We start from the raw sequence: 16418 nt of genomic DNA, 5'->3' as shown, positions 1-16418 counted from the left end.
GCTGGGGGTCAGCCTCTTCTCCCAGGCAACCAGCGACAGGACAAAAGGAAGTGACCTCAAGCTGAGCCTGGGAGGTTCAGGTTGGACATCAGGAAGAATTTTCTCACTGAAAGGGATAGTTAAGCATTGGAACAGGCTGCTTAGAGAGGCTGTGGAGTCACCATCCCTGGAGATGCTCAAGAACAGACTAATCATGGCACTCAGTACTATGGTTTAATGAGTATGGTGGTGGTCAGTCAAAGATTGGACTTAATGATCATGAAGGTCTTTTCCAATCTAAATTATTCTATGTGCTATATTTATAATATTTTCATGTAGTCTCATTGCTCTCAGTGCTAGAGCTTTGTGGTTTTTCTCTTCATTGACTGAAGAACAGCCTAGGAAAGATGTATTTTTTTCCCCACATATTTAAGGAAAAGCTCCTATGAAGAAAACAGTGCACTAATGAAAAACAGAGTATCGATGTTGTATTTATAAGAGAAACATCAACCATGACCTGCTCATGAAATCTTATTAATTTCTGTAGCAGAGTTTTATGTTGATGGTAGAAAAGTCACCCTAGTTCATAGGTAGGTCAGTGTTCACTTTTATCAATGAAATAAATAAAACTTCACAAGCCATAATTCCAGTGAACGAATTATCCCATTTCTGGCTGATAGGCTAGCTAAATGCAGTATATACCAAATGATAAATAAAAGTGCATGGATCTGCTACATTGGAAAGCCCAGATACTCCATGGTGATTTTGCATTGAGAAATTAAATCCCTTGATGAGGTGAGGTCAAAGTGAACCAGATATAGTATGTCCATCACTAAGTCCAGTATGTACTCATGAACCTTTCTGCCAATGAAACAAGTTTATGATACTCAAATAATACATGTTCGTAGAACATATGTGCTCTTTGAAGAAAGGGTCTCTCTGTCTTGAATATACAGTGCCGTTAAATCAGGGTCTTGACTTTGGTCTGTGGCTTATACCTGCTCCTACAATATCAATGAAGATAATTCCAAGAAGCCAGGATTTCTAGACTTGAAACAGGAAGATCTAACTGCCTTGCAGAAAGACTTCATTAAGCTTCTGACCTTTCTGCTCCCCAAACTCTCTCTAATAACTTTAAGAAAATCTTCAGCTACTACTAACCAGCAGTATATCTTACTTCCAAACTGAAGACAAAAATAGTACCAGATGCTGAGCTATTCAGAACAATCTACCAATTTTAAGTCCTTTTTGTGACTCTCTAGGTTACTTTTATCACACAACATTAAAAGAAGATTATTACAGACCACTATAATAACTATTTTTTCCAAACTCCCTTTAGAACCAATCACTAAAGTGGAATGCAGTGGAGTATTTCCAAACAAGCTAGGTCACTGACCTGAAATGCTGTGGAGTTTCCATGCTTCTGGCTCTTCCCTTGGGTTTAGCCTTAAATCTAATCATTCTGACATCTCAAATACGTAGTGGACTCTGCTTCCTCAGCACAATATACTGGACTGCTCAAGAGATGTGATATACATACTGCTGATCAGAGACAGGGTTAGAAATGTGCCTTTGTGCTTCTTCCATATTGTCAAAATGTAGTGTTTCTAGGGACTGAAAAATGTACATGAACAATGCTGGAGGCTTTGTGGCACGAACAATGCTGGAGGCTTCTTTGCTAATGGTCATATGTTTTGACCTATGAGTACTATCTCATGAGGATTTTTGTAGAGATAGCATGAAGCTGCTACAAAAGTGCAACTGGATAGTTCTTTTTCATCCAAATTTCGTGTTTCCAAACCTTATACATCACCAGGTGTCTGGGAGATGATATAGAGTCCAGAATCTTCCTCAATATTTGTAAATCATGAGGTCCTCTGTAGTATATATTTTCATCATTAATCTTTTGGTTTGGTGAGAGCTTTCAGTGATCCAGATGTAGTCACAAGTTTAGTCATCAAGTCCCAAAGGTTTGCTAGTTAATTTTTTCTCTCTTATCTGTGATCATGCTCTGGATGACATCCAGTGGTATATTTAGCACAACTGCAACAGGTAAGTGTTTCAGACAAAGAAAAAGGCTAATAAAAAAAAAAGTCTTTTTCAAGCCAGCCCATATATTGACCATTCAGCACCCACTGGCTTACTTAGTATTTCTGTGTATGTCATTTTCATGGAATAATTGCCTTTGTTTCTCCTATCAAATCCTCCACATTCAGCAAAAAATTGTCTACACAGGCCTGGAAAAGCAGGATTTTTAAGCAAACATTCCCTTGCTCTGGGAACTGCTCCTTCACAGCCAGTGAATGTTTTGAAACTCCTAAAGGAAACAGTTACATTAGGTCATGTCTGTTGACTTTGCATCTTGCAACATTGATTCATCACCTGAAATACTTTGGAAATCAACTTGCAGACAAGGTCTCTCCTCATTTCTTCCACCGAATGCAGTTTAAATTTTCCATTTAGCAATCTCTGGTTGCATCAGCTCTTGAGCTCTGCATTGCCACAGCAGAGCTGAAGTTGATAGTAACTTCAGTGATGGCTCTGCTCATGCCACTGACAATGTAATTTTGCTCTCAAGACATCATCTGCATCAAAGACAAGATACAATGCATTAAGTCAGCCAGAATCTGCTCCCTCTTCTGATTTCTGTTGAAGCTTGAAATGCTTTGAAAGCACCAGCATGTATTCAGCTTCAAATCCTCAATGTTGAGTGAGCTGAAAGAACTTCTAGTGAAGTTTATTACAAACAGACTTTACAGTTGAGTCTTGATAGAGCCACTTTTGGTGTTGTGGAAGTAAAAAACTCCTTTGAAGAAGATAAGAAGCAGAAGACTTGGTGAGAAATGTATATTAAACGAATCAAATTCCTACTAGGATGGCACTGGAAGTTTTTTTCATTATTATTCAGAAGGTAGTTTACTCAGTTTTGTTTGGATTTCTAAAGATATCGCCACACAAGTCTGTCATTGCAACCTGAGTAAATGCAGAACCAGCAGTATTCTGAGAACATTTAAGATGGTTCTTTTCAAAAGCAACACCAGCAAGATGAGCTATTTCAGAAATCTACTCTGTTCTGGGACAAAGTACCTTTGTATGGTTGCCAGTGAGTAAAAGAGGGAACATTTCAACCAAAAGATTGGTGCAAATTGCACTTTTATCTAGTAAATTAAGCAAATTGCAGTTTTATCTAGTAAAATAAAAGCTCACAGTGCCTGCAAGGAATAGTTAAGCCCATTCTAGAGGAACACACTAATGCCTTTGTGCTCTGAACATAAAAGATTTTTACACACAGACATATCCCAACCAATTAATACCTTTCTTGTTACAAGAAAGCAGCAGAACTACCAGTTCAGATGTATAGCTTTTAAATTGCTGGTGGTGCATGTCTTAACAAATGCTTTGCAAATGTTCATGATCATTTTAGAGAGACAATTATACAGGATAGAGGGCTGTATGCTTTCATTTCTGTGGATAAATATTTTTTTTAAATTGAAAAAAGATCAAAATAAACTGTTCTTTTCAATTGCTAGGAACTGGAATTTTTTTGTTCTTGCTTAAATTACATACATGCTTATATCTTATTTTTCAGTAGATTGCATATATTGCCCCAAAACTTTTTGGTGAAATATAGACTCAGAACCACTGTTGATGGTTTGCAATGAAAATAAGTTTGAACAAGGCTGCAGGTACAGAATTCAGCAGCTTTAATTCTATTTCTGATTCTTAGATAGTTTAGGGAAAAGTGGCTAAGAGGATTGTGAAGTATTGAATCAGTTTTCTGCTATCAAAGGCCTTTAAAAACTCTTTACTACACATTTATACTCACCCCTGTGCTGTCTGTCAAGAAAGCTGGAAAATTATATTTAAAAAAGTACATTCCAGGCAAAGAACAGTGTTTTTGAAAGTCACATCTGAACCTGGACTATGGATTTCCCACTTCCAGTTCAGAAGAGTAATGAAAAATATGCTTTCCTTTAGGTAGGAAAATGTGGAATTTGGAGCTTCAGGAAGGCTGCTTTCTCAAAAGCTATTGTGATTCCAAAAAACAGTCAGGCTACCATAATTTATATTGTTGGCAAGAGTTGGAATCGTGACACCTGCAATAAGTAAGCTCTCTGTGATGTTGGGCAGTATCTCATAAATCATGAGGTTTGCAAGCTGCTTGTCAGAGAAGAAAATCCTACATATAAATTTAGACCCACACAAGTGGTTCCTGGATCCAGGGGCTTGTGGATCATACCTTCTGATCCACCTTCAACACCTTGCCAATATTACACCCTGCTTGTGCTCTTCTCTTGGGAAAACCTCTTTATGGCTGTGACAGGAAAGGTTCAGAAGTCTGTTTTTTAATGAAGAAAGTGCAGCAGTAAACTGCTAATCTAGTTCATTCTTGTATGAATTTGGTATATCAGATTAAAAGGAATGGCAGCTAATGTTTTTCAAAATGGTATTTTTCTACTTAGGTGCTTTAAATTAAATAGAGATGTGTGAATAAAACTAGTCTGCCTTTCAGGACAACTTGGCAAATCAATTTTCAACTGAAAGTTTCCACCTTGTACTGGGTCTGGCTGGGATAGTGTTAACTTTATAGCAGCCTGGATGATGCCTTGTTTTGAATTTGTGACTAAACCAGCCTTGATAACACAGCAGTGTTTTGGCTGTTGCTGAATAGTGTTTGAGCAGTGTCAAGGCTTTGTCTTTTTGAGAGGGGGCACAGCTTGGACAGCTGACCTGAGCTGGCCAAAGGGATAGATGTAACAGTCCATATAACATCATGTTCAGCAATAAAATCTGGGGTAGAGAAAGACGAAGGTTTTTGGCTTCTGAGGTGGCTCTTTGGAGACTGGCTGGGCATCTGTCTACCTGTGAGAAGTGATGAGAAGTTTCCTTCACTTTGCTGTTTGCTCTTTTCGTTGGGGGAGGGGGGGGGGGGGCGGGGAGAGCTTCTTCCCCATATTAAACTGTCTTTATCTTGATGCAGAGATTTTCTTGGTTTTGCTCTTCTGTTTTCTCCCCTCACCCTCTGTGAGTGCTTGGATACTGGCAGGGGACAACCCACCACACACCTGTACACTCAGATATTGACTTTTTCACTAGATTGAGAAAGTTGCAGTGAATTTTATTTGTAGCCCAAGCAATTAAGGAAATCTTTGATCAGCAGCCCTCCTCTGGATGCTCTCTAATAGCTTTATAAATTTCTTATGTTGTGGTGCCCAAAACTGCACACAATAGTCAAGGCAAGACCAAACCACTGCAGAGTGGGAAAATCACCTCCCTCAACTGGCTCTCAGTGCCAGGGCACTGCTGGCTCATGTTCAACTTGCAATCTACCAGGACCCCCAGGTTCCTTTCCATGGTGCTGTTTACCAGCAGCTCATTCCCCAGTCTCTCCATACATCCAGGCTTGCCCCATCGCAGGTGCATAATCCAGCACTTGCCCTCAGGGGAGTCCACAACTTCTCCCAGTTTAGTATCACTGCAAACTTACTTAGTATGCCTTTAAGTCCTGCATCCAAGTCATTTATGAAAAGAACTGGCCCTGAAATGGAGCTCTATAAGGGCTGTATAGAGGTGTATAGAGGATAATACAGTTGGTTTCATATATATATATCATCTGCTACTTACCCACTCAGCATGAGTTATTGCGACTGTTAATACCACCTCCAGTAGGGGAGAGACTTGTGTATGGTAATGCACAGTCCTAGAATTGGCTTTTCTGAGGAACTGAAACTTTTACTTATATGTTCCTTCTTCCCCCTGGCTGAATGTATTAATAGCACATCTACTTACTAGTGTTTCACTCTGCTAATCCAGGACTTTCATTAGCAAAAGTACCTTAATGTTAACAATTTATGGCTGGTTTGTTTTAACATGAACCTAAAGATTAGGGATACTGTTTTGCTTCGTTCATTGGAAGAGAATTGGAATACTAGTTGGTCAAGCTTATTTCAAAGATTGCTCTTTAAAGAAAATGGGAATTCAGCCCAAATCAACAGATATGAACTATTTTATTTGGATTTCCTTGGAGAATTTTCAGATTCAAATCTGAGTTTGTCCTGCTGCATATAAGGCATACTCTGATATTGTATCCAAAAGAAAAAAAAAGAGATTAAAAAAAAAAAAATAAAGGTAAACTTTTAGGTTTTGTCAGATTTTTTTCCTTTTAGAAGAAACTTCCATTAAGAGACTTGCATTAACAGTTCAACCACTGATTTATAATTCTGAAGACAAATTAATTTCTTGTGGTCCAAACTGTTCTCAAACCATGTTCTCTTCCTATGTTTTTTCTCTCTTTTTATTTATTTCTTTACTTATTTTCCTGTGTAAGAAGGTTTTTTTTATAAATCATCTGCTTTTGGGTGCAGTAAGCACAAAGCATTGTACTGCATCAAAGTGGGGCTCATATTAGAGTGTGGATGTAACTAAAGCAAGCAAACCTTATGCTGTGAATGCAGGAAGGCACCAGAATGTTTTTACAAGTTTTGCAGATCTCAATAATTAAGATATAGGAGACTGAGTAAATAATCTGCCAATTCTCCCAAGCCGAAATGTATCTACAGAGAAAACAAAAAGCTAAGAAAGCTGCCTTTCATCACTTTTTGTATTGAAATTATTCCTTCTGCAAATGTCTTTGTTGTACCAAAGCATCACTGGGTTCACAATGCTTGTACAGACCTTGCTAGCTCTCGTTAAGGGGATTTTTTGCATAAGCACATAGCAAGTATGTGAGCAATGGGAATGCATGAGGAAAGGAGGAAAGAAAAAAGAGAAAATCCCTCACCGTGAGAGGAAGTAATTTGCTTATATGGTATATTGTTCCTCGTGAGGCTTGTGGTTAGGGGCGGCATGGCAGAGTTTTGGTTCAGAGATCCTATTTTGCAAAGTAAGATAAAAAGGGAGGAATGGGATTCTGGAATGTATAATCACTATGCTTTAGGATAGCTTTTCCAAATGTAAAGTTATGTAGGCAAAGAGACTATGATGTAGTTCATAAAAGATGAATTCCTTTAAAAAGTCGTTGCAAAAAATGACATATTTTACAAATTAGGTGTGAAAAGCTTTGAAAGAAGCAAAAATAAGGTTGTTTGAGTATCTTCCAAATTCTTTTTTTCACCTTCTTCAAAGGAAAACTTATTTTGATGGAGTTGTACTGTATGTTACATCTTTTGTTTTGGAACTACTGTACTTCAGTTAAAGCTTGATTAATGCTAAATTATTGATTGTTTTCAGTTTATATTTGGTTTAATGATTATGATAATTTCATTTGTCAAAACTGAGTCACTTGATTTTAGCCATCTTATATTTTTGTTTAATGTGAGAGGTAAGTATCATATAGGAAACTTGTAAAAAGCTACCTGTTGTGATTCTTTTAGCGTTACTGAAATACATGATAAAATACCAGCCCATTAATGTATACATATATGTATAATGGTTTTAAAGCAAATACAGCTTAGAATTCTGAGGCTGAAAAAATATGTTATCATGTATGTATTACAAAAACTTATCATTCTATATGATTTTGGGATACACTTTTAAAACGGGAATGTGTTTAATTTGTAGATGCTATTTTATTTCAATTTGTTTTGAGGAGGTAAATATCATTGTATAGGCAGAAAGGCAAATTCTCAAATGGCAGGCTTCTTGGGGTTTGGGAGTATTGTTTCTTGATGGCTGAGTTTTTCTCATTTTTCTGAAATATATTCCACAAATACTGTTATTACTTGTCATATTTATTGCAATTTTTCTGCATTGACTATGTTTTAAAGATATTGAAATACAGAGCAGATCAACAAATAACTAAACATTGAACCTGAGATGTTGGTTTGTTGCTTTTATTTTTTTTTTGGTAATTCCTTTTCCTGACTACACTGTCCGATATACATTACATCAGTATTTTCTGTGGGCTCATGTCCATGCACTCTGTTGCAGGTCAGTTCCTCCTAGAAGAATCCCGCCTGATAGAAGCAGCTGAAATGGCAAAGAAAGCAGCTGAACTTGATAATACGGAATTCGATGTTGTTTTCAATGCAGCCCATATGCTCAGGTTAGTGCTTTTACATATGCCTCACTTGGTTTTCCTCTTTTTTTGGAGGAAAAAAGTCTTTATAGCCTTTGCTTATGTAGGATTCTTTTTAAAGCCCAGCAACTCTTTTGAATAATTCAATATTATTGCTAATAAGATACAAAGAAGTGGAATGAAATTGCTGCAGCATTTAGCACTTTGCATTTCTTAAATTCTATTTATCATAATTTCCTACCTTCAAAACTTCTGTTGTTCACAAGCAGGTAATTATTTTGCTTGCATATGAGAACAAGTCTTTCTTTTGGGAAGAACCTTCTGCAGGATTTCCTTTCACCTGATTTTTAAAATTTTAGTGTGCATAGCAACTGAAAAGAGGACACCATATTTCTCATCTGGATGTAAATATAGAATATTGAAGATTTCTGGTAGTATCAGTAGGGAACACTATGATAATTAGAAATCTAAATATTCCCGGGCTGATAATGACTTTGAGACTCATAGGAGCAATTAGTGATATTCTCAGAATCTGTGATCTAAGATGTAGTCTTATATTTAATTCTTTCTATCTGAATACAATAAAACTTTCAACTTCCATTTTAGCTTTTAAAGCTGTCAGACCTGGCTATTCAGTAACATTAAGCTTCTGTCTGTGAGTTTAGCATTATCATTAAACTCACATTACTGTAATAGGTATCCTCCATGCTTATTTCTAGGATAACTATCTAATCATTGTCTATTGTCCGCTTAACAGCTCTAAGGATACTTGATTTCATTTAGATGGTATCTAAGAATAGAAAAGGCATGAAAAAGGAAATAAAAAAAATAAACTTCATTAGCACAAAACAGTTCTTGAGATAATTTCTCTGATGAAGATATCTTACTAGGCTGCTTTATACTTTTAGCATATTAAATAAGAAATGAAAGAAAAAGAAAATCGTATAAAAGAGAAGGTAGAATGAGCTTCAGGCAAGTGACCTGTGTTTCAGAATTATGGTTTCTGTGCCATGATTTTGAAATAAGCCCCAAAACACCTTTTTGAAAATAATGCTTACTGATTGTAGATTAGAAAGGAAACCAAGACAAATGGCTCATTGGTAAGCAATAGTTCAACTTGACAGAGGCATATGGGCTATTTTAAAGACCCTTCTCTTCCTCATGATTATTTTGTGAATGATATCTCTCAAGATAGAATTCAGTAATTTGAAACATTTAGATTAATGTTACAGATTCACAGACAGAAGCATAGCAAGTTAGGCATGACAGCTGAATTTAGAAAGGTATAGAGGAGTCAGATTCCTGATATTAGTGAATGTGTTGTAGAAGGTAGTTTAGTGGTAGGATTGTGTGTATTTTAAAATGTGGTGGTGTAGTTCAACAGTATTTTGAAAATAGGTTTAATAAATTTCCTGCTTTCTCTGTGAGCACTGAGTGTAGCATTCTAGGTCTTTGAGGCACATGTATTTACATCTGGATATGAGTATTTTTTCACTTTTAAAGTAACAGCTATGCTGCTGTGCTCTACATCAGCCTTGGTTACCCTAGTTGATCTGGTTGGGAGTGTACTGTTTTTGGGAGGCCTTGACAAGCAATGAGCTCAGTGATTCTAAGCTGCATTCTTGATTTCTACTGTAAGTGAAAAGCCAAAACCTTCAAAAACAAAGAAAATGCACCAAACTGAAACACTTAAAAAAAAAAAATAGGGGCTTGCTTTAGTTTAGTTAGAATCCCTTGTGCTCTTTTGGGATACCCAGTTGATCTAATTTTTTTACCTAATACTTGTCTCTCTTTGTGGAAGATCATAATGTCTTCCTAATATTTTCTGAGGGTCTAAAATGATCTGAAGGATTTAGCAAGAGTCAGGGTGGCAAAGCTGAATTCAGTGCTGACAAGTATTTGCTTAAAACCCCATGTGTTAGCATCTGAATGATTTTTGCTAAAAGGTTATGATTTTGTTGTCTGTCCTTGTTCATTTCTTTACTTAGCAATTGATTCAAATATATTGCTTCCATAATACTTGTTGGACAAGGGCAATGCATATTCATTCATTGTAACAGAGCAGCTACAAATCCAGCACGAGTCTGGCTCTTCAGAAGCAGATGATTTTTAGGATCTTTAGAACAATGGAGAGCTGAGGTGATTCCAAGAGGAAAACAGTTACCAAGACACAAAGGAGGATGGAAAGAAGGGAGTACTCCAACTGGCACAGAGTTACACAGCGAGAAACTGAATGCTAAAGGCAGTCATAAATGAAAGGCTGACATAGTTTCAAGTAGGTGACCAACTGCTCTTTAGGTACCCTAGAGAGCTGTAAAAACTGACTGGTAAGTGAGTAAGAATTTTGAATGAACTGCACAGCTGTGAGATAGAAAATGCATTATAGAAGTTCACAGAGCATGAAAATGAAATTGCTCTTGTGAGGGACACAGGATAAATTTTAAAGATGTGTTGTGGAATAAGAGACAGAAATTGATATTAATGTGGATGATGCAAGATTTCCAAAATGGCTGCAAGATAATAACAGCAGCTTAGATTTTTGTATAGATTCTGATGTTTTCTTTTTCAGACTAAGTATTTTACACAGTGATGTGTTTTTGAATTAGGAAAGATTCATCCTTCTCTCTTCTCTTACTACTGTTTCCACCATTAGCCTAAGGAGTGTCACAAGACTCAGAAATATGAAGACATTTCTTGGTTTACAGCTGTTTTGGATAGAAAATAAACACACCATTCTCTTGAAATGCAATTTATTTTTCTAGCCTAGTGCTAAAATATTTCCTTTTTTTTAAATCCCCTTACTTGCTGAGAAAAAAATTAAAATGCAACCTAAATAAAAATTAACAACTTCTGAAAATTTTGAACTGGAGTGCTGCAAGTTAATTTTCTTTTTCTTAAACTTGAAACAGAATTGTCAGCTGGGTCCAAATGCAGTAGCTGTATTTGTAGATAGCCTGTTCTCAGTTTGGCAGTCACAAGAACTTCTGCTCCTCCATTCAGATATTCCCACATTGCTTATTTCCTCTCTCTGACTGAATCTGAGGTCAAAAAATTAATGACTTAGTTCTGTTTGCATTATTGAGAGACCTCCCCTTTCCTAATTACATTACAGTTATTAATTTTTTTTCCTAAATGACTTCTGTAGCATCCTGTTAGTGCAATGCAAGATGATTCAAGTCATCCATAAGAGGGGTGGGACGTGGGATGAATGCAATTAATTTATTTGCACCAGTCTGGTAACTTTTAACTTGCATAGTACTTGCCTGTAAAATTCATTTTCTCAACAAATTTGTTTTCCAGACAGCTTTCTTCAAGGGTCATGCAGCTGTTTGGGTGGTTCTTAAAATGGTATCTGGTCATGTGTTTTACGTTTGTAGTATTTGCAGTGCTCTTGCTTATAGGAGTTTGAAGTCTCTCAGCAAAGCAGTGAAGCGTGTGTGCAATGTGGCACGGTGGCTGTAGTGACTGAACCATGTGTTAACAAGGGCTAAGGTTCACTTTGCCCTTGTAGACCAGGTGAGCTGCCACGAGCAAGGTTTCCCGTGGGCTAGGGAATGATTATTTTTAGAATGAGGGATGGCACTGTGGTGGCATCGCCATGATAATTTGAAACAGGAAAAGAACTTCACCTTGTCTCCACATGAAAATAAATTTGGGAAAAAGATTTATTTGCTTGAAAGCACATTTTGTAGGAATAATTAATTTTTCCTTGCTTTTGTAAGAGGGTTCTTCTGGGAAAATCTCATATGACATGAAATTACAGCATATTTATTGGCTGTTTGAAAACGGAAGTCTAAATTAGAGCAGTACTACATGACATGGTCTTCATTTTTCAGTGATTTTCTGTAAGAGTATTTTGGCTTTCCAGAATACACTGACCAAACATGGAGTGTAATTGCTGCTACAGTATCATAGGCACCACTTAACCCTGTGTTATTGTCTGAACAGATTATATTCATTCTTTAATTATTATCTATGTGCTTAAATATGTATGTATGTATGGCAAAGCATATAGTCTATATAATTTTTCAAAACAGAAAAATGTGGATGAAGGGTTCATTGCAACAGAGCAGTTAATTATAGAACCTGATTATAATTCTGTTGTTACACAAAAAGGTCCATTAATAATGCCAAGTATCAACATTCAGCATTTTAACACAGGAATCACTGAAGAAAACTTTTTTGTAGGTGTGCTGGCATCCATGATTTTACTGTAAAAATCAACAGTCTGAAGCCTTGTACCAAGCAGCAGGCAGATTAAAACTAACCCTTTCCCACTCACATGTATCTAAACCAGTCAGCATTGGTGGTGTTTTTCTCTTAAAACAGTATTTTTTCCAGTAGCAATGTAAAAATTCAAAATGAATGTAAACTGATTATAGCTGGGTGTCAGGAGAATCTAAGACTGATGTGTTGTCAAGCACATTTATTAGGTGTCACTGTCAGTCAGCTGGAACTAAATATGGGGAATTGCTTGGTCTGGAAGCTCAGGTTAAGAGATATGAGAGAATAAAAAGTGGAAACATTTTTTCCCTTAAAATGAGATTGGGTGCTAGTTTTTAGTGGGGAAAATCAGATGTGTTTTCAAGGTCAGTCCTCATGAAAAGATTTAGGATAGAGGTTAAAATATAGCTCATAACTATGAAAAAGACTCTCTTCTGAACCTCTCTTTGCTCCCTTTCCTTCCTCTCTGTTTTATTATCAACATTTTTTCTAATATTTTACTCTAATGTGATTTATGTTACTTTTAATAGTGTCATTCCATTATTTGACGTTGATCCAGAGCTCTTTACTGCTCAGTGGCATAGGGTTACTGCAATTTCCTACCTCTGTGCCTTTAATTTTTCTCAAGGGAAAGCTGTTTCAGGGCTTAACATAATTAATTTCTAGCTTAGATTTGCAGTGAAAATGGGAACCAGAATTCTGCAGCATCTTAACTAAAGGAACTGTTGGTGAATGCCTCAAAAATTGAAGTGGCATTTTCCTGATCAGGTTACTGTGTTGTGCATTCATTTCTATAAACTGTTTTTAATGGAGAACTATATATTCAAACTGATTTCAACTTAGCAATGAATGATCCATGTTTCAAGATGTACATGTGGCAGGAAAGAGATCCATGTATTTCCACTGGCCTAAAAGGAGGACAGGATTTTAATGTGTTCCACACTCACATGCCAGCAACTCTTCTTGGAGGTGAAGTGTACCATTTGTATTTGCCTCCTGGGTAAGGCACCTTGTTTATTGTATGCTATTTCACCACTTTCAGAAGTGAGTTGTGTCCTGACAGTTTTGTGCAAACAGGAAAAAAAACCCAACTCTGTAACATGTTTCATTTTATAGTACCTTGCTGTAAATACTGAAATTCCTAAGTATGAGATTACTTTTTTTTTGCAATCATTTCAAGTGCTGCTGATGCCCAGCAGGAGTGATTCAGAAGCAGGTTGAATGAATATTTTTAGACATTCAATCATTTCTAACCACTGCAACCACTGAGTCAATGATACATGTGCAAAGTAATTTAAAACAGTTAACAGGTATAAACCAGGTTCTATTTAGCAAATTGTTAGTCATGAAGTGGTTTCAGCTTGCACAGGAATTACGTGAGAAACTTCAAAGGGATTATCTTTTCTCCCTTTCTGCTCCCAAGACCAATAGCTGTCAAAATGTGGTGATTGGGATTAATTGCCTATCGTGTATTATGTGACTAATGTTTAAAATCTGGGTGGATTGAAACAAAATTAGAACACAATTTGATAACAGAGCATGTAAAGGCTCATGTAATGAACAAGGTAAAATCTCCAGACACAAGGGCTCAGTTGATTGATGCTTTTTGAACTAGTAAATGTTCACAAAAGCAGAAAAAAAAGGAAAAAAGAAATCAAACAGCCAACCCTACACAGTCTTATCCTTGTTTTCTAATGTTTCCATTTTCTATCACAGGAATGCATCTGTAATCACATAACAAACACAAATATGCTGAAGATCTCTTGTCCTTACTGTCCTATGAAAGGATTTAACTCTTCATAGGAAAATAGCAAATAACTTTAGCAGAAGATAGGTAGCCCACCTGAGAGTCCTACTTGGCTATTCTTGCAGATTTACCACCTTTCTCTTGACATGTATGTGATCAACTGATATTCACTGGACCAGTAGCCAAAATGAACAGTTAGGGGAAATTAAGAAGGTGGACACAAAAGGAGAAGAGAGGAATTTGAGAGAAGAGATAAAAAGGGCCTGTTGAGACAAAAACATGTTTTGATTTCTTTGGCAACATACTGTATTTTTGTTTGAAGACATTAAACTAGAAACTCAGGAGAAGAAATAAAACCTCAACTACTAGGACCATGTAGATGCTGACAATAGTAGTAAGGAGAAGAAAAAGTGTTAAGATGATGTTGCTTCAGGTACCCAGAAACTCATCTTACTCTCTTGGGATACGAGATCTACATTTAAATTCCTTCTCAGAATGATGTGAGTGAATGTTGAAATCAGAACTCCTTTCTGAATGAATTCCCTCAATCACAGAAACCTAGTTTTCGGAAATCTTTATGTTCCCTACTTTTTTTCCTTTTTTTTTTTTTTTTTTAACTGGAATTATAGTGGTTTTAGGAAGGCACAGAGTGAGAAACTACATTATTGTATTGTACATATTGTACAGTTTCAGAATTTAAAGTATGTCTGATTACAAAAAATGAGCCATGTTTTCTTCTGTGTTCAGCCTTCGGTGTTTCTTTCCATTATGTACTAATATCATTTCAGAACTAGAAAGAAAATGGAGTTGTATTAATGGACATTCTGAACTATTAGAAAACTTCTAGGTTTACATATTTTGTGCATTTGTTAAGGCAATATCTTTAAACAGCAGGGAGTAGTTGCAGCATTTAGTTTTTAGCTATGCTTCTGTAGGTATGGTTTCATTTTAACCTGAGGAAAATGAGGTGTAACTGTGTTGTTCTTTTCCATCCTGGTAGACAAGCCAGTCTTAATGGAGAGGCTGAGAAGTACTATGAAATGGCAGCAGGATTAAGACCTGATGTAAGTACCTTCTTAAGGATATCTGTTACTTAAGTTGATGAACGTGCTACGTACTGAACCCTTTGTGTCTTGCTGGAGCATTTGATCTCTCAGCCTGTGTTATATATGTTCTTTTAATGGTTAATTATTGGGTAGTCAGATGAAGCTGTTCATTTGTCAAACCAACCACTGCACTTTCAGATTGCCTCAGTGAAGTGATCTAGCCATAAGTCTTACTTTGGTAACATACTTGGAAAAGACTTCTAGATTTAGATTTATTTATCTGTGTTGAAATGTGTTAAGTTTGGAAAGCTTTTCCAATTCCATCTCTTTTCACTAGTAAAAGAGAATGAAAGGCTATCCTGTGAGCTACTGTTAAAGGCATTTTTAATAATACATTTATGCATTTTCATCTGTCATGAACTTCTGGCAAACATTGTTCAGCAAACTTAAAGATACTTACCTCTGATGTAGTTGCATATTGGCAAAGAAATACTTATTCATTGAGCAGATATATGTAGGAGTAAGTGACAGATGCTTTTTAAAAAGGGAAGCTTATGTTCAATTTTCATTGCATCAGGAATTAAAGAAATAAAATATTTTTTACTTCCCATTTTTTCCTTAATATTATATTTCTTTTCAATTGCTGTCACATTTTGGGGGAAAAATCATGAATATAAATGGGGCAGAATTTATTTTAAATACATAACATTTTGTCTATGCAATAAATCAAATCTAGGAAAATTTCTGTCACAGAATTCTGTAGTGCCAAATTTGAGGATACAAGTCAGCAAATGCAGTAAACAAAAAGGAAAAATCCAAATTAAAAAAAAAAAAAGGCTTAAAAGAGTTTTCAGAGCTAAGAATCAAAAGCAGCACCAGCTAAGACTCAAAACAAGCTAACAAAATATAATCAAAAAAACCCATAATGACGTATTCATATGAAATTACAGACTTTCACACTGTCTCTTAAAAACTCTCAAAAACCTACTTATTTCATTGCTTCATAGTTTGTGAAATAACAATAAAGACTTTGTGATTCACAATGCTTTTAGATGCAAGACTTTTTTGCCTCATTTTTTTTTCTAAGAGGATGCCTTAATGTTGAAAGGATTCTCTCAACTGTCTGCAAATTGGTACAATTCTTCTTTTCTGTGGTTCATTGTATGCTCAAAATGCTTCTCAGAAACTCAGAAATAAGTTTATTGTGTATAACCCTATATAAATATCGTTATATGTGTGAGATTTCTCAGAGAGCTTTGGAGTGACTGGCAGCAAGCTCATAGCAATGGATAATTCTCATTATTGATGACAAGCTTTACATATTATGACCAAAGTATCCTTTTTGAAGGATAAGATTATCAAAACAACTTGTTGTAGAAATTTTCTTCTAACTTTGATTTTTGTA

At 36.1% G+C, this 16418-nt stretch overlaps 1 protein-coding gene across 2 annotated transcripts in view; it reads left to right on the top strand.

The window, feature by feature from the left end:
• Nucleotides 1–16418, top strand: part of TMTC2 (transmembrane O-mannosyltransferase targeting cadherins 2) — a 236895-nt gene that overhangs the window by 198269 nt on the left and 22208 nt on the right. For both annotated transcript variants that reach the window (XM_082280656.1, XM_082280657.1), the window contains exons 10-11: nt 7909–8023; nt 14968–15031. In XM_082280656.1, the coding sequence (XP_082136782.1) occupies nt 7909–8023; nt 14968–15031 (179 nt within the window). The remainder of the gene's footprint in view (nt 1–7908; nt 8024–14967; nt 15032–16418) is intronic.

This window comes from Coloeus monedula (assembly GCF_965178545.1).
Source record: "Coloeus monedula genome assembly, chromosome: 4".
Classification (NCBI taxonomy): Eukaryota; Metazoa; Chordata; class Aves; order Passeriformes; family Corvidae; genus Coloeus; species Coloeus monedula.
Note: the sequence above shows the minus strand (reverse complement) of the source record. Positions and strands in the feature narration are given on the sequence as shown.